We start from the raw sequence: 20,762 nt of genomic DNA, 5'->3' as shown, positions 1-20,762 counted from the left end.
GTTCAGAAAATGGTACGGCCCGCTCCTTCCCCCCCTTCCCCCCCCCGCTATCCGGCTTTGGGAAGCGTCGATTGGCTGCGCGCTTTTTAAAGGGGCAGGCAAGGCGCGCTTTTTCTGCCCTCCGACCTCGCGTTCCCCTCACCCGCGGGCCGTCTCGTTGCGGCTTTCGTCCTTCCGCAGCTCCACCGGCGGCCTGGGCGAAGGGGAACCGGGAAGGCGGCGACCGCGAGGATCCGTCGAGCCCCGGGCCGGCGGGGCGGGCGGGATGAAGAGGGGGGCTCCGCGGCCACGACGGCGGCGACAACAGCGGCGGCTAGGCCCCGCCGCGGTGCTGCCATGGAAACGGGCGACGACGGCGGCCGCCGAGGGACACACACGGTGCCGGAGCGGCGCTTGAGGCGCGCGGAGCGCGAGCGGGCCCCGCCGCCTCTGAGGGGCGCCGCCGCCGCCGCCATGGAGGTCGGGGGCGGCGGAGGAGGGGGCGGCGGCGGGCCGAGCCGGGCGGCGGCGGCTGCCCCGCCGCGCTACCGCCTGGTGGCGGAGATCGGGCGCGGCGCCTACGGCGTGGTCTACGAGGCCGTGTCCGGCCGCAGCGGCGCCCGCCTGGCCGTCAAGCGCATCCGCTGCGACGCGCCCGAGAACGTGGAGCTGGCGCTGGCCGAGTTCTGGGCCTTGACCAGCCTGCGCCGCCGCCACCCCAACGTGGTGCGCTTCGAGGAGTGCGTCCTGCAGCGCGACGGCCTCGGGCAGCGCATGAGCCACGGCAACAAGCAGAGCGCGCTCTACCTCCGCCTCGTCGAGACCTCCCTCAAAGGTACAGGCCGCCCCGCGCCTCCGAGGAAGAGGTGGGGGACCCCCCCGCGGTGCAGGCCCCGTCCCTGCCGGCTGCTGCTCGGGGCGAGCCGGGGTCGGTGCAGCCTCCTCCCCCACGACTGGCCCTTCCGGCTCAGGAGCAAATGCTGGAAGGGGGGGGGCGGGATTCCCTACAGGCACAGCCCCCCCATACTGAACAAAGAGTGGGGTCGTGGGGTAGCTCTGCATAGGCAGGGGGTCTGTACAGGCCCACAGGCTTCTCCACCCACCGCTTTTGCTTCCGTATAACTGACTGCGAAAGCAAAGGGGGTGGAGGAAGGGGACCCTCTGGCAGTTCTTTGGTGGGTGGGGTGACCGTCCCTTGCATCTAGGGGAGGGGAAGGCTCTGTGTAGTATTTTATAGTAGACAGTAGTGTGCGGGTCTGTGTATCCCAACACGGAAGAACTCTTAACTGTGCTTTGTTTATCTATCTGTCACATTTCTATACTGTCCAATAGCCAAAGGTCTCTGGGCGGTTCTCAACAATTAAAACCACAAGATACAACCTAAAATACAATATGCATTGTAAGTGTTTAAAATTACAGCATAGACGTAAAACCAAAATAAGCAATGCAGAGACTTAAAATGCAATAACAACCTGAAACCGACAGAACTACAATACTAAAATGCTTGGGAAAATAAAAAGGTCTTCATGGCACCAGAGAGACCACAATGTATGTGCCGCGGAAGCTTCTGTCGGAAGCTCATTCCGTAACCCAGGTGGCCTGGTTTCCACATAAAGCTGTGGTGTGGTTTGCTGAAATCTGGCTCGTTGTGTCTGAACTCATCCCTGCAAACAAATGATGGCATGTTAACCAGCTACAAATCACAAATAAAAGCCACGTTAAGCCAATTGTTTGCTGCCTCTCAACCACTTCCAATTAGCTTTTGGAAACAATCCAGGAATGCCCCCATTTCTGGATTGTTGTGATGTGCGAACCAGGCACTCTGGGTTGTTTACGGAAACAGGTTCGGGGGAGAGCCAGCTCACTTGTTCACGCACACTCACAAGCAACCCATGAATTATGCATTGTTTGATCATGCAAACCCTTCCATTGAGACGTCTATCCAACGTATACTCCTCATTACCAGAAGGGAGGAAGGAAAGGTCAATCACGCCCTCCTACATAGGACTCTTCATTTTTACAATGCGTGCCCAGCTTAGAATATCAGTAAACTACCTCCAGTATATCCTGAGGTAGAGCAGGTTGGGGGTAGGAAACATGAAAGGGGAGAAGGGCTCTTTACTGGACCCGTTGGAGAGAAACACCACTATCTCCCAAGGTTGGTCTGCTAAACTGTCCCTTGCTAAACCTGTGAAAGGAACTGAGGTGTGTATATATGAGAAACGAATCCTTTTGTAGGATGCCTTAGAACAAAAGGGAAGGTTTTGGGAAAACTGCACCTTCAAGATACTTGCTCTGTGCACTGCCCCTTCTGTACATAACAAGGGTGTGAGCATGCACATAGAGGAGAGAGAGCTGCAGAAAGGTCCTGTGCTAAACTTCCAAGATGTAGGACCTTGTGGAGATCTGTGCAGAAATAAATGTGGGAGGAAGGGGCAAATGTCTATGCATGCCTCTCCATAGAAGTAGGGCTATTTCATGAGCCTACTCCCATGCATAGGGGCCTCTGAGCTGCTCTACATACATTATTAAGGGAAATAGGGGGTACTGAGCACCTTACTTGCACATGGTCCAAGATACTGGGCCCCTAAACTCCTGAAGGTATGGCTCAAAGTTAAATGGGGGAAGGCAGGCACATCCTCCCCCATAGATGGGTTCATGTGACATAGACAATACCTTAAGCATAATTATTCAGATCCTATGCCAGCTTTGCAAAACTACTTACCAAGGGCCTCAAAGGAAAAGATGCTTGAAACTGCCCTCTACTTCCACATCATGGAGACGTTGCTCAAAGGTAAGGTGGTTCCATTAGATGTCCCCCGCAGATAATGGTCCTTATAGATAGGAACATATACTGAGTCAGACCATTGGCCCATATAGCTGCGTATTGTTTATACCAGCTTTCCCCAATGTGGGTCCCTCCAGACGTTTTGGACTATACTTCTCATCCCTGAACACTGGCTATGCTGGTTGGGGCTGATGGGAGTTGTAAGTGAAAACAGCTGGAGAGGCCCATATTACGGAGGGCTGGTCTACACTGACTGGGAGCAGCTTGCTTTCCCAGGTTTCAGGCAAGAATCTTTTCCAGCCAAACCTGGAGGTGCCAGGGATTGTGCCTGGGACCTATTACGTGCAATGCCTGTGTTTTACCACTGCTCTTCCCAAGATATAGGAACTTTTCATGCGCTCCCTATAAAGCCCTTTTCCAAGCAAGCCTGAGGTGTCTGAGTCACATACCTTGTGGAAACCTTCCCCAAAGAGGGCCTAGAGCATGCAGGTCCCTATGGGGATTTGTATGTGAATGCCCACAAAATACCATGGCAGGGCAAGAGGAGCGAAGGAGGCGACTTTCACTTTTCTCTCCTCCCTTTATTTTTTTCCCCCCTCTAGAAGGGTCTCTTGAGCCCATCTAGCAGAGGCAGGGCTGGGACTGGAGATGCCGTAGGATTTCTCACATCCTGACCTGTCCCCTCCCCTCCTCGCCCACTGTAAATCCCCCTTTCGGACCTCTCTGAGGTCCTCCAAGGCCACTTTTGTGACCTCATAATGCAGGCACCACAGTTCTTCCCACAGCAGCTGTGAGGAGACAGGGGAAGGGACCAGATTCCAGAGTCCCCCTTCCAAGATTGTAGCAGTGTCTATGGCCTCAGAGGGGAGACTCTGAAGTATCCTATGGTCCATGGGATGCTGTCCAGGGACCATAAGATTGTTCTCTAGGTGATTTGTTTTGTTGTTGTTCAGTCGTGAAATCTTTGGATGAAGAACAGTACGAATACCTTCTAAACAATTTTTTTCAGCTTTGAGGGGTGAAAACTTTGGTGTCCAGGGAGTGTATCAAATTGGCAACAGTAAAGTACTAGCACATTTAGGATTGCAGCCATGCATTAGGTAGACACAATACTCTCATTCTGCAGTAATAGTTACCCTCTGTTGTTGACCTGTCGCTACAACCATGCAAGTTTAGACTGAAAAATGAATCTAATCAAAGCAGTGGGTTATATGCAGAGACTCCATGCATATGTGTATTAGGGTGTGTTCTGTTTGTGCCCTTTGGAGACCTTACTTTAGATTATTGACCCTGTAGTTGAGGCCCTTACATTTGCATGATGAAAATACTCAAGTAAGCCCAAGTTACTAACCCACAAATCTCTACTTGTCTGTCTGTATGTGGGTTTGGTCATCTGTGGCCTAGAAGAAAATAGCCAATTACTATAAATCTTGCATTCCTTGTCACCTGAAGGCAATTTTTATGTGCCACAGATGGCAAGTGTCTCTTCATCTGAATGTCCCCTTCTAACATTTCCAAGTCATATTGTCCTGAACCTCAAGATACCTTTATATGTAGGGTGGTTTACAGAACTTTCACACATCCCTCATTGAGGCCTTTTGTAGATATGCCCCTATTCCTCATTGAGTAACTTTAATGTATGTCTCATGGTGGTCTCCTTGAAGCCTGGAGAATTCCTGTACATCTAAAAATGTTAACATCATCCCTAGAATATAATATGCTGCCTTGCATGCTACTAGTATTAGCCAACTTGAAATAGTTTTTCCAGCTTTGTTCAGATCTATTCAGCAATGCAACACCTTGCAACACAGCTCTTTCGTTAAAGAAACCTATATATGCACATAGATCTACCTGTCCTCCATTGAGGCATCTTCCAACAATATAAGTTCACTTCCTTTGGGACTGGCAGAGGCCTCCTAAAAGTGCCCTCCTTTTCTCCCTTATCTTTATCCTCTACAGTGTCTATCCTTGTCCCTAGTGGACTAGACCTCCACACCACTCAACCTTATGCCCCATCATAAATGATGCTATACCAAAGTTCTCATGCACTTTGGTATAGCAGGCACAGCAATTATGCCTACCCCTATGGTGGTGGGGATGGTCCTCTTGGGGTGGGGGAGCAAATGTCAAAGAATGAGGGAGAGCAAACAGCAACTGGGTCTTCGGTGGGGCAATTCTTCAGCAAAATGTTGCTGCCAGTGTTTTATTTCTCTGCATTTAATGTGCGCCTTCTTTTAGAAAGGGTGTTCCTTAGACCCAAGCAAACCTACAGTATGTGGAGTTGAGAGAGAGTGTGCCACGTGCTGCAGCAACGTGCAGAGTTCTAGCCCCAATCTGGGCTTGTGCTGGACTGCATGCTCTTCCTCAGGCCATTATGTCACTGTACAGAGCTGGCTTATTACAGATAAGCCAAACCCTTCCACGTGTCGGCCAGCAAGCTGCAGAGGCTGTTCAGCTGCGTGCCATGCAAAAGCTCACGGAATGCCCAGATGGGCTCTGCGGAAATATGCAGCACTCATCTGCCGCACATCAGCCGCCTTTGAGCTTCTGGTTTTAGTGCCTCAGCCTCACAGCTAGTCACTCAATATTAGCTCTTAAGCAGGTCACTCAGGTGGGGGAAAGGGAGGTGGTCACTGTGTGTAATGAATACTAACAAACCTAGTTTTCCAATGTATGTAATGAAAGTGCATTAGAAAAAAACGTTTCTGAGATGCTAGTATGCAGTAAGCATCTTGGAGGGAGCCCACAGCACAAATGAGAGGATTACATTGCAATCTTACACCTGTTTACTTGGCAGGAATGTCCATTGGGTTCAGGTGGGCTTACTCTCAGGTAATCAGGGTACAGTCATTGTGTGGTGTCATATTTATATTCTGTGAATCTATACTGTGACAACCTGTAAACTGACTGGCTCATCATGACCCACCCACTATGAGCTATGGCTCTGTTTACCCTAGTTATGCTTGCAGTAGAACAACTGAAACATTAAATTATCTGGTCTAAGGTATGTTGCAAAGTTTCAAAGAGTATGGCTGCTTTTTAGGCTGAAATCTTGATCTCTGCCAGTCAGCTACCTGCAATTAAAACTAGGCATGGCCATCTTACATTTAATCACCTCGTGTGGCGCAGAGTGGTAGACAGCAGTATTGCAACCAAAACTCTCCCCACGACCTGAGTTCAATCCCAGCGGAAGCTGCATCTTGGGTAGCCGGCTCAGGTCGACTCAGCCTTCCATCCTTCCGAGGTCGGTGAAATGAGTACCCAGCTTGCTGGGGGAATGGTAGTCACGACTGGGGAAGGCAATGGCAAACCACCCCGCTATAGTCTGCCATGAAAACGCCAGCGCAAGCAGCGTCCCTCTAGGGGTCAGTAATGACCTGGTGCTTGCACAGGAGGAACCTTTCCTTTCCTTACCCAGGGAAAAGGGGGTGGAAGGGTACCTTTTTAAGTTCTTCGGAAAGAATCTAGTGAACTAATAAGCAAGTGTCAGGCATTTCTCTATCTGTATTTAAGCTACCCTTATTTTAGTTCTAACTCTTTCCACACATTAGACTGCACATACTTCATGGCAGAAACATGAGTAAATCTTGCCAAAACTTTTAACTCTTGCCATTTTCAAAGTTGTAGCAAGGCAGGTGGACTATCAATAACTTGATAGAAAATTAGTCAATACAACAGTTCCTGAAACTCCATATTAATCCACTAAAGCAGAAGCTGCTTGTGATTTCATAGCAGCAAATAGAAGTAGGGGGACTGATGCTGGACAAAGACAGTAGTTCTTAAGAGGGTACAGTAGAGCACCTGCAGTTTGTACAGTCTCCCCACTTCTGTCTCTAGGAAGAGTTTTGCGGGGGGGGGGGTTGTAGTGTGTTAGAAACCTGCAAAACCTGTTTGGTCAAAGATAATGTTGGGACAAAAGAGCTAGAGAGGACATAGTGAGAGAACTCATTTAGGGCAGTGAAACACCTCTCCTGTCAACTTTATTTCTCTTTAAAATTATTACCTCCAGCCCATGTCCCATATCCCAAACTAATGTCTGCTATAGTGAGTAGGCTATTACAAGTGCCCTGTTGTAGCTAGGTAACAGTGGCTGGCTTACTTAATCGCTTCTGGAAGTAGCCTCATCTAAACCAGTATTTATCCTATTGGGGACATCTTCATGGTGTTCCTGTAATAATCTTAAAACAAAGTGGTCCTAGTATGCCATCACTGTAACAAGCAGAGGTTTATGACAAGTGACAGAAAGAGCAGTGACTATGCTATTGAAAACAACCTTGTTTCTTAATAGGGTGGTTGTGAGGTTTTAACAGAGCACACTGAGAACCTGTATGGCTTATAACTTCATTAACTGACCCCATAAGACCACCTTTTTTGAGGGAAGCAATAGTCTCTTCAGTTTCCATTTTGTCACTGCCTTTCCTCTTGTCCTCTTGTTCACCTCCAGAGATTAAGAATGGAATCCAGAAGTATTGCCCAGTAGCTTATTACATAAAAAAGTATGTTTCATCCCACTCCACCCTTCTTTCCTGTGTGCAGTCAACATCCTTATTGGTCCTGGAAGTTTGCAGTGCGCACCCCTTATGATTAAGGGTTTTTTCTTTTAAAAGGTTTTCACACACTGGTGACAGGGAAGGATAGCCAAATTACGATATGGCCTTCAGTTACCATAGTAATAGTCAGGGTGACAGACTTGTTTATGCAAATAACCAGCATTCCTCACTATCCACTACTCATTATTATAGAGGCTATTATCAAAGGCCTGGGACCCTTTTGTGTCTAGCTGTGTTTGATCATACTTGGCTTCATGCCTTTGGAAGTCCTGTTGTGCTATCTTGTGCACTTCCGGGCCTCCACTTTAAAACCCTTAACTTTTTATAAGGTAGTATGGCAATGTGTTTGAGATATATGAGAATCCAAAATAGAATTCAGCGAGAGCTTACTTTTATTATTGCACTTAGAGGTGGATGTACCCTACCATTGTATTTTGATCCCTCTTTGCTATCGGTAGGGGTGTATGAGCAATCCTAAGCACGCTAACTACAGCATAAAGTCCATTAAACTGTGGTGGGGCTTACTTCTGAGTAAACATCTAGTGGTGTGATGGAAGTGCTGTTCTTGGGTTTGGGAACTGCATTACTTGACAATGTTTGTAGCATCTTGCTAGACAATATCTCGTCTTGGTAGAAAACATCTCATTTTTTCCTCTTGAATGTGTTGATGCCATGTATATGTGGCTAAAGCTTGCTTCCTGGACAAAGCAATACTGCTGTATTGCGGCAGTGGCATACTGGAAGATGGGGGTGTAAGCCAAGTGTCAGACATCTTAAATTTGGCCAAGTACACTTTAAAGCAGCACCCTATAATTCTCCCCTCCCCAACAGAATTAGCTTGCCTCAAGCTAAGAATGGAGGTTACATAAACAGTTAACTGTGCATCCTGCCTTTGCCTTCAGAGATGCTATATCCTCAGTTACTGGCTATTGAGTCATTGACAAACCTGTCAAGCTGTTGGTGCTGGCCTTACTGTTGCTCTACAGCATGACTGACAGCATTGCATCACCACATCACAGAAAACTGGGCAGGGCCTGTAGACGTGAATTGGATGGCATTAGATCCCCTGTCCATGTTACCGAGAGGTCACTACACATATGGCTGCTGGGTGAAAGTAGATGGGGTGTGCATAAGACTGGCTCTACTGTCTTCCCCCAGTAATCTCTGCATGATACCCTGGCATGCAGAAGTGTGAGCAGAGAAGGCCCCTGCTCTTTTTGCCTACCATATTCTCTCCTTGCTACTCATAGAAGGGTGGCTTTTCCACATCTTTCAAAGTGAGTTTTTATGTTTGATTATTTCGTATTTTGATTTGTATTGTCTTTCTGATACTTGCCTTGAGCACCACTGGTGGAAAGGCAGGATACAAATGTAGCTAATAAATAAATAATGCTAGAGAGCATGCTCTTAGCATAGTAGTCTGGAAAGGCCTTTCTAGTGCTTTCATGAAATGAAGTCCTTAATGAAAGCTTAAAGAGCTGTCTTACAGAAAGTCATACTGATGGTTTATCTCACCTAGTACTGTTCGTCCTGAGTGGTGCAGCTTTCCAGGGTTTCAGATAGACGTTCTTTCCTAGCCCTGCTAACCAAGATTTTTTAAAGGTTTTCCCCAGGGGTTACAACTGGGCCCTTCAGTTTGCAGAGCATGGGCTCTACTATTGCGTTATAAGCCTTGCCTGCCAGCGGTGGCATTTCTTGTTGTAAACATGCAGGCTTATCTGTCAGCTGAAGAACTACCATGTTTAAAAGGGTGGCTGCAGTGGATGCTTCTTGCAAGGCTGGAGAACCATTCAGAATGTCTAGCACAAGGGTAAGCTAGGCAGCCTGATGCCTTCCAGATATTTTGAACTAGAGCTTCCATAATCCTTGACCATTGGCCATGCTAGCCAAACAGCAGAGGGCACCTGATGACAGCATCAACACTTTTGGGGGGTCCCAGTGATCAGGCACTTGGGATGCTCCTGTCTTGCACCCCTTAATACACAACAAAACCTGTGCAATCTTGTGCCCCCAACGTCACAGGATATGATCACAGATGCATGTAGCATAAGTGCAAAAGAAACTTACAATTAAAGACTTCTGAGCGTGAAACCTTATTTAAGTGCCAGAACTGAATGCAGCTTACAGTCCTACACAAAAATAACTCCTGGTTACCTCAAGTTTCTACATTTCAGCAGCATAATTTAGGGTGGGGGGTGTCATTTTGTTGCTGCTATTGTTAAACAATTGGGAGTCAGAAATCCAAATTGCCCAAAGCATCTGCCTTCTGCCCACCCTTGAAGTAAACTATGGTTACACTTGATCAGCAGACAATATCTCTATACCATTGTTGCCCAGCGACTGATATTCAGAGGCATGCTGTCTCAGACCCAGGAAGCAACAGGGTGGATAACTATCAATGCTTTTAAAATTTTAATCAGATTTTTTATTTAAATCAATTTTTTAAAATGTCATGAATAAAATACTTTTGTTCTGTAACTTAAAATAGCATAGTTACAATGGAATCTCATAAACATGCTAAACCTGCGCTTTCAGTCTTATAAAAATGAAGTTACCTACCAGTCAAACAGGGGCATTAATTTCTGCTTTCATCTTATAAAAATGGCTCTGTCCAGCTCCAGCCTAACAGCTTTTGCTTCTTGAAAGTTCTCTGACTAAAGTTTCTCTGACTAAAGTCACCTGAGATTGTATTGAAAGAGTAACCATTGTACATTAGGGGGTGCTGATCAGAGTGGGGAGGGTTCTGCCAGAGTAGGAGCACTCCTTCTTTCCCCTGTTATGGGTAGTTTGCTCTTTTTCCAAGTCTGGCCTTCCATGTAATATGGCTGAATGCCTTTCAGTTCCTGTAGTAGAACAAAATAGCTGATGAGCAATAACTGGTTGGCATCTGTGTCATCTGGGTTTATTAAACTCCATCTGCAGGTCCTGCTTATGGAGGGTGTGCTTATGAGCACTACTTGAACTTCAAATTCCAGGCTGTCAATTTAGTAACACTACTGCTTCAACATAAAGTTCCCAGGGAGGTTTTTTTACACACACATCACACCACCACTATTTTTGTGATGCTTTTGTGGCCAAAGAGGCCTTGGATTGGAAGTTGGTGCCTGAAAGATCACTGCAAGTCAGTGTGAGAGAGAGTTTGTGCAGTAAGGCTGTTCCTGTGGGATCTGAAATCTTGCACAGAACTCAAATTCTGTGTCATTCTTTAATAGCTCTCATGATTGGTGAGAGTTTTTGAAGGCATCTTGGGTTTTTCCTTGAAAGCTTCCAGTGCTCAAAAGAGCCAGGTCAGAGCCTGACCTATCTGCATAATCTCCAGGAATGAATTGTACCTGTAAGCCTCTAATGCCCGTCCACAGGCATAACTTTCTAGCCCCCAAACGGTTTGAGCAAAATTATCAGTACAGTGTAAGACTTCTTAATTAATCTTGGGGAAGGACACTGAAAAGGTGCACTCATGTTGTGTGCTCCTGCAAGGTCTAATCAGTCTTGGATATCTCCGCATCTTGCTTATGCAGTAATTCTTTTCCTTGTCCTTTTTTTCCCCCCTGGCAAGGTGAGAGGATCCTGGGCTATGCTGAAGAACCTTGTTATCTCTGGTTTGTCATGGAGTACTGTGAAGGGGGAGACCTGAACCAATACATCCTTTCCCGCAGACCGGACCCAGCCACCAACAAGAGTTTTATGCTTCAGCTGACGAGCGCCATTGCCTTTCTTCACAGGAACCACATTGTGCACAGGGACCTGAAGCCAGACAACATCCTGATCACGGAGAAATCGGGTGCTCCCATTCTCAAGGTGGCAGACTTCGGCCTCAGCAAGGTGTGTGCCGGTTTGACTGCTCGAGGCAAGGATGGGGGGAATGATAACAAAAATGTGAATGTGAACAAGTACTGGCTGTCATCTGCTTGCGGCTCTGACTTCTACATGGCTCCTGAAGTCTGGGAGGGACACTACACTGCCAAGGCAGACATCTTTGCCCTGGGCATCATTATCTGGGCAATGATTGAGAGGATAACGTTTATTGATGCCGAGACCAAGAAGGAACTTCTGGGGACCTACATCAAGCAGGGGACTGAGATTGTACCCGTCGGGGAGGCGCTGCTAGAAAACCCAAAGATGGAGTTGCACATCCCCCAGAAACGCAGGACTTCCATGTCTGAGGGGATCAAGCAGCTCTTGAAAGACATGTTAGCTGCTAACCCGCAGGATCGACCCGATGCCTTTGAGCTTGAATCCAGGATGGACCAGGTTACTTGTGCTGCTTAAACTCAGGTCAGAGTGCTGGCGTGCTTTGAAAACTGGGGTAAGTGTTCCACAGTTCTTCTCTGTAGGCTGCCCAAGCTAGTGGAGTGATGGAACCCCTTTTCTGTGTATTACGCAGCTTGTGGGGGTATATATACACTCACTTTCCTGAGAATTGTTTCCTTAAGTGGGATTTTCATCCACCTTGCCTCGTTTTTCCTTTAAGTAAACATCCTTCAAAAAAGCTTGAAAACAGAATCTCTGGGTGCACGCTTGGATGCTGGTCAAGTGGTGTGAGAGCTTTGTACCCAGCAGCTCCCATCCTTTCTAGCTGAATAAGCTAGGTGGCATTAACTGGATGAGATGAAGGGGCAGGGCTTTGAACTACCAAAAAAAAAGGATCTTTATTGTTGTGATACCATGAACCTACATACAAAGGCACGTAGAGTGTTAATGTCTACATTTGCATATGGATCAAAGCATTATTTCTGAAGCAAGAACCATGCATCCTTTGTTTTTACATGATGCATGCATGTCATAGCAGGCATATCATCTAAGAATTCCTCTTGTGTGTGGGAGAAGGGAGAATGCCTTTTCTTAAGATGGTGCTTCCAACATGCAGTTTGTATAAGGGGTCATATTAAACATGGGCTTTGGGGGGGTTACAAAACTGTTGCCCAATTAATTGGGGACACCTTTAGTTGATTTATTTTATCAAGTTATCGAATTGATTAAACATTGTAGCCCTAAAGGCAAGTCATACTTGTTTGCTGCCATGAGGGCATTGAGCTGCTGTTTGTCAGCCAGAGTATGTTGTGGACACCTGTCATCCTACAACTATGGATGCAGTGCCACAGTCTTTGGGCTGTTGGGTGAAGATTTTTAGTGGGTCTTTCCCTCTCCGTTTGAGTAGAGTGGGCTTGCTCTCAAACTTTCCTTTCTTGTGTACATGGGTGATGTAGAGCAGAAGCACTTTGTGTTCTGGAACAGCCTTATGTGCAGGGCTCCACTGAGTTTGGCTGGCCAAACAAGATTTGTGCTTGGCAGGGCTGGCAGAGGGAGGGGCTGGTTCCTGTTTGACATCACCCTGTGCTCAAGGAATTTGTGTGGGAGGGAGGCTGCCTTCCTTCCCAGCTTTGAACTGGAACGGTCAAGGACAGGAAGGCTTGTGCATCCCTGTTTGCAGAGTCTTGGGAGTGCAAGAAAAGCAGCAAGAAAGTCCTGGTGCTTTATAAATGTCTCAAGGTCAGGAAGAGCCCCCACACTTCTGCAGGCTTAACAGAAGTATGGCAATGTTCCCTGATGCTACATTTGCCAGGTTAAGAGATGCATTTGCCAATGGCAAACTGGTGAATGTATTTTTTGGATCCTTGCTTGTGGGGTTAAGGAGAGCCTGATGATGGTCTGGGGCCCTAAGTAATTGCCTGGGTGCTGTCATCAGGCCTGTCTTGCCATTTTGACATCCCATGAACAACCTTGTGTTCTATTATCCCCATTTTACCATGCTGGCAGAGTGGAATCTCCTTGTTCAAAGACAGTATACTACTGAATACTGGTTACTGTTGACAACCGCAGGGGAGAGTTACTGCCTTCATGCCATGCTGCTTTTGGGCTTCCCAAAAGCATCTGGTTAACCATTCTGGGAAATGGGATGCTGGACTGGAAAGGCATTTGGTCTCATCCAGTAGGGCACTTATGTCATATAGCCACTCCCAGAAGAGATGAGTCTTAGGCCATTATTAGCCCTGTGCCTTGCACAATATATTGAATGTTCAGGCTTACCTTCCTCATTCCATTCCAGAAAAAGGGAAGTAGTTACTGAAATAAATATAAACCTAAGTGCATTGAAATAAAGCAAAGTTGCAAGCTTTGCTTTAGTTTAGACAACAGTCCCTTAGCAGCAGTTGGATGGCACTGCTGAATTGGCCATTTTAAGGGCAAAATTGAGGAGACCCTGCCTGACAAATCATCCATTCTCCAACATCATCATCTGAACAGTCATAGTACCTGCATTCCCATCCCTCCCTTGGTACAAATTATCCATGATGCTAACTAAGCAACACCCTACTGGGGAGTTTTTCCCTTGTGGAGTTCCTTGTAAGGACTTCCCAGTCTCTTGGTTTCATCAATAAGGAATATAGTTGTTCTTGTTCTGCTTCCCATTCTCAGGGATAAATAAGGGCCATCCTGCTCTTTCTGTACAGTGCATGCCCACAGTGGTCAGCTGTGTCCCCCTCAGCTACCTCTGAAAGACTGAAGCCTTCTACACAGAAGGAGCTAAATTTATGGAATGGCTGTCCCTCTAGCTGGTCACTAGGGCTCAGTGAGGAAGCTGGATTCTCTAAATCTGCTACACATTCCTGAACCTAAACAGGGAGACAACTGGAATCGTGTTTCCTTTCCAGGCACTGCATGCAAAACATCTACACATTTCAAGAATGGGAGGACTCTTGAACCATTTGCAAAGCCGTATAGAATTTGTTACCAGGGATGCACAGAGTCTAAGAACTTGGCTGAAATTATGGAAATCAGTATATATTTTGACAGGACCTTCCAAAATGCTGCTGCAGTGAGTGAATGCTAGGGCAAGCAAAGTGATCCATTCTCCTCGAATAAAATGGCACGCGCCAATACTGCAGAATGCAAGTCAATGCAATTTTTAGAGCGGGTTCTGCATGAAAGATGACTTTTGCCACTTAGTAAGTAGTAATGTGAATGTGGAAACCTGAAGGACAGAGGAGGCTGGGGTGGGTGGGGGGGCTACCATCGTCTTAGCGCAGACCTTCACAATGTGCGCTGAACTCAGCCCCAAGCCAGAGAGGGCTTGAACAGCCTCTTTGCCTGCCTGGGACTGCGAAAAGAAGAGGCCATCAATCATGCCTGGTAGGCTGCATTTGACTTGATGGCTCACAAGTTGTGCAGGCCTGCAGTGGGGACGTTCCAAGAGTGGGACTTGTGTCTGAGACCTTTGCTCTCCCTGTGCTAGAAGCAACTGCCTGTTCAATCCTACCAAAGGACATTATGTGAAAGGTGTTTTGGCAGCCCTGCCTCCCAATTTCCTGCAGCTGTTGGGACTGTCTTGCCCTCCAGCATGCATTCCAGAAGTTATATAAAAATGATGTGCTGCTGTTTCCACACACCAGTTCAGAATGTGCTTAGACAACAGTATTAATAGGGGTTGTTGCCTAGTGCTTCTTGATAGCTTCTGGAAAACCCTATTGAACAGTTGCTGATCTAAAGTGGAAATGTACGTGTTGTTGTTGTTGTTCAGTTGTTAAGTCGTGTCCGACTCTTTGTGACCCCATGGACAATAGCACACCAGGCCTTCCTGTCCTCCACTCTCTCCCGGAGTGTGTTCAAATTCATATTCATTGCAGAAATGTACATACAGCCTCTTATATACATTGGCCAGGTTTATATGTATTAGCCAGCAAGAATGGCCCATTTAGCCCAGTTCTGTCCATGCTGAAGTCCTGCCTGGCATACACTGCATCCCTTCCTGCATTCAGTCCTAAACATGACAGCCTTGAAATGGTGGGATGACAATTACACCTCTTATCTCCCTCAAATGTTTTGGTTAACATGATATAGAAGGTCTAGCAATGCTTTTTAATTTGAGCTACCCTGCCCACAAAATTCAAGAGAGACTGATGCCCCTCCCTGAAGAGCTCGTGCAAAAAAAGGGAAAGGTGGTATAGTACTAGGTATGGGTATTTTCAGTGCTAAAGGTCTCATGAAAAACCCTGACTCTGCCAATCCAAGTGATCCCTTTAAGTCAGCTCCATGTTCTCCTTTGGTCTTTAGGTCCGTGACTTTGCTGGTCAAGAGGATCCATTTAAAGATGCTTGCTCCAAAGCATTCTCCCTGTGGGGGTTGTAGCATTTCTCTCACCTTGCCGTGACCCAAAAGCCTCCATGTCTCCATGCTAGTGTTACTTCCAAGGTGTCTCCAAAGGACACCGCATACATTTGGCCTAATATAAAGCGTTCTAAGCATTCAGGACAATGCATTTGAGGCAATACTTAATGTGGGGATATACCTTTAAAAGGTCCTAACTTCCCATCCAGAGCATTCCTTCCTTTCTGTAAGTTTTCTGAGAAGGGAATGCAGGTAAGAATTTTACTTCTCCAGCTTCCCAGACAAAACATTTTTTTGTGAACTACCCAGAGAGCTTCTGCTATGGGGTGGTATAGAAATATAAGAAATGAAATGAAAACAGGTAAGAATAGAAGTTTAAAGTTGTCTCAAGTTTTAACTCATGAACTAGGATTAGATGTAATGACTGCTATAACTATGTGATAAAATATTGGGGAGGGGGTATGAGGGAATGCTGCAGTGGGTGACTTCCCTTTCTCTTGAGGTTTTTGGAGGTGGTGGCGATCCATTATCTCTTTTATTCTCTTCACACACATACACACACACACACACACACACACACACACACAGACCCTCCTGGGAGCAGTCTGTGTTTGCCAACTGTAATCACTCATGCTCTGCTAACATGATGCTGCTGCATTGCGTAACCAGGCTGTGCCCTCTGGGGAAAATCCCTCCTGCACATCTCAGAATGGTACATGCAGGCATAATAAACATGCGAGGGGACAGGCCTGCCCTCTGGCTATTGATTCTAAGGCCCAGCTGCCTCTTCCAACCACCCCACCCCCTTGCCAGGGCCTGAGCTGGTAATGAGTCTCTAGCAAAAGCACAGCTGCAGTGAAAGGGGCTGTCCCCTTATGTAACTGAAAGGGACGTGTCACGTTGACCATCCTCTTGCTTGCTTCTGAGCAAAGCACCAGCTTTGTGCTCATCCAAGTGGAAGCTCTGCTGTTTGGGAAAAGTTCTTTCTGTGTGGTTCCTTTTCATAGTGATGACTTCTTACCCTGACAAAATCCCTTGGAGGATAGGTTCCTGTGGCCAGACCTCTGCAGGTACTAGAATTTGCTTGCTGCTCTTCTGTTTACATGATCATTTAGCCTGGCCCACAAGCAAAAACTGCCTTATACAGAGTCAAGACTATTTGGTCCATTAGCACAGTTCAGTCCTCCCCATCTTGCCAGAGCTCCAGCAGAGGTCCTTTTCACTGCCCTGCTTGCTGAAACCCTTTTAAATGGAGATGCTGGGAACTGAACCTGGAACCTTCTACATCCCAAACACGTACTCGACTGGTGAGCTGTCTTCCTCCCCGCCCCCACATGATTTGTTTGTATTCAGGGGTTGATGTGAGCTGAAAGTCACCAATCTTTGGAACAGTCAGGGAGCCCTGACTTGTCTCTCACTTATCCTGGGATAAGCAAATCATGTAAACAACCAGCCTGCTATTATCTCTGGAGCACAGTTCCCCAGGGATCTACAGTGAACTGTGAATGACCCAAGACAGGCAGCAAGATGGTGTAACTCAAACATACCCCAGAATACCTTAAAGATTGTGGGATGGTGTCCTTATTTTAAAAGAATCTGAGGAGGCTTGGCTGGGCCAGAATACCTCACTGCCAGTATCTGCAGAGAGTATCTCTTCTACTCAACTGCAGTGGGGAAATGCAAAGAGCTTTGCATTGCTCAAGCTGCCATTCTGCAACGTCCTTCCTCCTACTGGCTGGTTGCCTTCCCCAACCTGGCTGGAATTATGGAAGCTGCAGCCCAGCGCATCAGGAGGGCTCCAGGTTGGCGAAGGCTGTGTTAGCGGGTGTTTAAATTCAGCTGGATGGACTGTGGCCGCTCTTGCCTGGCTTATGGGTATATTTGCTACCCCTTTCACTCTGCTAAAAGAGTAACTGAGACAGGAGTGTCTGTCGCCTGTATCCAGCTCTGTGCCAGATGGGATCAAGGCTCACCTTGGTCTGTTGGCCCTGCAGGCCTTTTGCCTCGTTTGTGCAGTGCTGGTGACTAATGCCTTTACTCCCATTGGCGCAATCAGCATCATTAATCTTGCAAGGGCTTATATAATACTTCTCACTATGATCTAACTTGGTGCTAGCTGTGCTGATTTGCGTGAATTGCAAGGATTTGGGTGGGCTATTGGAGGGGCCCTCATCTGAAGTTTTGACCCCCTTTTGCTACATATATGCCGCTTTCCTTCTAAGTCCGCCATATTATAAGGGAAAACCTGCAGCCTCAAAAGAGCCATGAAACTGACTTGCCAAACAGTCTTTGGGATTACCTTTATTGAATAATGACTTAAATGAGATTCTTTTTTTTTTCTTCTTGCATATATTATCTCAGGTGTCTTGTCTCCTCTCTATCCCCGCTCCTGATTTTTAAGCACAGCCAGACTATGCGCAGAGGGCAGTCAGTATACGTATTTTGCATGATGATACTTCAGTATTTGGAATTCTGCAAAATCTGGAACACCTAAGCAAGAACTGAGGTGATGGAAGATAGGAATAGCTGATTGGGAAGCACCAAAATGCTGTCTAGTTTTTGGAAGTTTTCACAAGAGGACATCCTGTGTGAGACTGGGGGTGTATGTTTACAGTGGTACCAAGTATACACAATGCTGCGCGTAGGAATTCTTAAAGAATTTAACCAAATCAGAGCCTTGAAAATGACACTTTCCAGCAGTATCTCCCCCAGCCTCCTTGGTCTCTCTCTGCCAGTATCGTAACCAGAAATGTACCTGCTTCTCTGCTTCAGCTGTAAAATAGATGGTCCTGCTCTGTTTAACATTGCTCTAATTACAGCTGCCTCAGCTGAATCCTCTTCTCTTAAGGGGCCAATTTTGACTGTATGTAGCTCCAGTTTCAGAAGCACCCCTGCCAAATCCAACAAGAAAATTAGAGCCTGAGAAAATCCATTGCTAATTATTGCATACTCTTAAGAATTGTTTTCTGCTTAAGACTTCCTTCATCTAATTGGGCCTTCCACAGGGGGGTTTGTCTCAAGAAACTCGGTTACTGAGTTTGGATGCTGAAGCAAGAGCTATCCCGAACCTCACTCCCCTTGAGACTCAGGTTCATTGTGTCCAGGAGGAGAGGCAAGGTGCCTTAGCTATGAGCCCAGTAATTGGCTTAATGCTTGTTTGTGTTCTTGTCTGTGTATTGAAGTCTCCACAGTGGTGGTGAGCCTTGTCTTCTGTCAATTCAGTAGAGAAAGGGATACTTCCCATGAAGTAACTTGGATGTATGGTGCACTTTTTAAATATTTTAAAAGTGCCCTGGGAACTAGAGGCCATTCTGCATGTATGTAATGCCATTCATTTAATACGTTGCATTTTTATAGTGCTTTATAATGTTCAAAAGATTTGAAATACATTCTAGGTAATCCTTGCAGTGGCCCTGAAAAGGTCAGTAGTATTGTTTGTCTCTCATTTACTGTAAAAAAATCATTCACATAATTACTACTTGTGTGAATGGTGTCTTGTCTACTTTGACTCCTCTTCATTACTTCCTTCACTTGTACTAATCTCTTTTTAGTATCTATAATTAAAAGTAACTGTAATATAATAAAGTCCTACCAAATTACACTGATGAGCTAAAAAAACAAACACAATTCACCGGGAAGAGGATTTCAAAGCCAAGCTAGTACAGCTGTCTAAAACCAATGCCAAAAGATGCTTGAACAGATGAAACAAGAACTGAAACACCGTATGCATTAAAAGAGACCAAAATTGGCAGCAAACTGGTTTACTGTAACTCTTAAACTGAGCATGTAAAGCATTACATAACTGTTGAATGGCATTGGTGTCAGTGGCAGCTGGTGTATTGTATTGGGACATTTCAAATGGAGGAGGTAAACCTCAAGTAGGTGAACTGGAGCTACACAGATTGCTGCATGCTTTGTTCTGCCTACAGTAAACAATCAGAGACCTATTGATTATCCTTTGGATAATGCATATGCTCTGTGTTTCTTTCACCAGCTTCTTCTGAATGGGGCCTGCAATGTTGAGCAAGTTCAGCATCCCCCAACCTGCTGCTCTCCAGTTGTTGTGGACCTCAACTCCCATTTGCCCCAGCCAGCATGGCCAGTGATCAGGAATACTGAGCGTTGTTGTCCAAAGCATCTGGAGGGCACCAGGCTGAGGAAAGCTGAGCTAGTATTTGGGCATGGAGATAATTAAACACTTGCTTTTGGCACTCATCAGAGAGGCAGGTCCCTGGTGGAAAGGCTGCTGCTACTACCACTCTAGTGAAAGAAACAGCATAATTAGAAGATTCAACCCTCAAAGTGCCGCAGTGGAAAAGTTACAACATAAACAGGAAAGCAAAACAAAACCCTGAACTAGTCTTGCAAATAAAGTCTGGGCTCACTGGTAGAATTTTCGAATTAGTCAGCTGGGATCTTGTTCCATTTAAACTCCAAGGCAGTGGGAAGAATGGAGTAGTTAAGCCAGGATTTTTGACCAAACAGTGCACTTTGGGTTAATAGCATCAGAGTTAAAAGGGGGAAGCAGTAATAATGCCTAAATATTTCCTGGTATGGATCCCCTGCTCGCATCTACTCCTGTTTTGAAATAAATGAGTTTTAATTTTTGCTTGTAAACATTCTCTACATCAAGGTAATGTTCCCACTTGATATTGTAAGATCCTAATAAAATTGTTGTTGTTCAGTCGTGTCCAACTCTTCGTGACCCCGTGGACCATAGCACGCCAGGCCTTCCTGTCCTGCGCTCTCTCCCGGAGCATGCTCAAGTTCATATTCATTGCATCAGTGATGCTATCTAGCCATCTCATCCTCTGCCATCCCCTTCTCCTTTTGCCTTCAGTCTTTCCCAGCATCAGGGTCTTTTCCAGAGAGTTTTCTCTTCGCATTAGGTGGCCAAAATATTTGAGTTTCACCTTCAGTATCTGTCCTTCCAATGAGCACTCAGGGTTGATTTCCTTTAGGATGGACTGATTGGACCTCCTTGCAGTCCAGGGGACTCGTAAGAGTCTTCTCCAGCACCACAGTTCGAAAGCATCGATTCTTCGGCGCTCAGCTTTCCTTATAGTCCACCTCTCACAGCCATACGTTACTACTGGGAAAACCATAGCTTTGATTAGATGGACCTTTGTTGGCAAGGTGATATCTCTGCTTCTTACTATGCTGTCTAGGTTTGCCATAGCTTTCCTCCCAAGGAGCAAGCGTCTTTTAATTTCATGGCTACAGTCACCGTCTGCGGTGATCTTGGAGCCCAAGAAAGTAAAATCTGTCACTGCTTCCATTTCTTCCCCTTCCATATGCCAGGAAGTGATGGGGCCAGATGCCATGATCTTAGTTTTTTTCAT

General features: G+C 46.4%; 1 protein-coding gene across 8 annotated transcripts in view; it reads left to right on the top strand.

The window, feature by feature from the left end:
- Positions 1 to 99: 99 nt before the first annotated feature.
- The window catches only part of STK35 (serine/threonine kinase 35), a 48,634-nt gene continuing 27,971 nt past the window's right edge, over positions 100 to 20,762 (top strand). For 7 of the 8 annotated variants that reach the window (XM_084854496.1, XM_084854495.1, XM_084854492.1 and 4 more), the window contains exons 1-2: positions 241 to 814; positions 10,874 to 11,623. In XM_084854496.1, coding sequence (XP_084710622.1) covers positions 337 to 814; positions 10,874 to 11,586 — 1,191 coding nt within the window. In that variant the 5' untranslated portion in view covers positions 241 to 336 and the 3' untranslated portion in view covers positions 11,587 to 11,623. Of the gene's footprint in view, positions 815 to 10,873; positions 11,624 to 20,762 lie in introns of all 8 variants that reach the window. The other variant, XM_084854498.1, reaches the window with a different exon arrangement.

The sequence above is a fragment of the Heloderma suspectum genome, chromosome 4, assembly GCF_057233095.1.
Source record: "Heloderma suspectum isolate Gila_16-S chromosome 4, 16-S_ref, whole genome shotgun sequence".
Classification (NCBI taxonomy): Eukaryota; Metazoa; Chordata; class Lepidosauria; order Squamata; family Helodermatidae; genus Heloderma; species Heloderma suspectum.
Note: the sequence above shows the minus strand (reverse complement) of the source record. Positions and strands in the feature narration are given on the sequence as shown.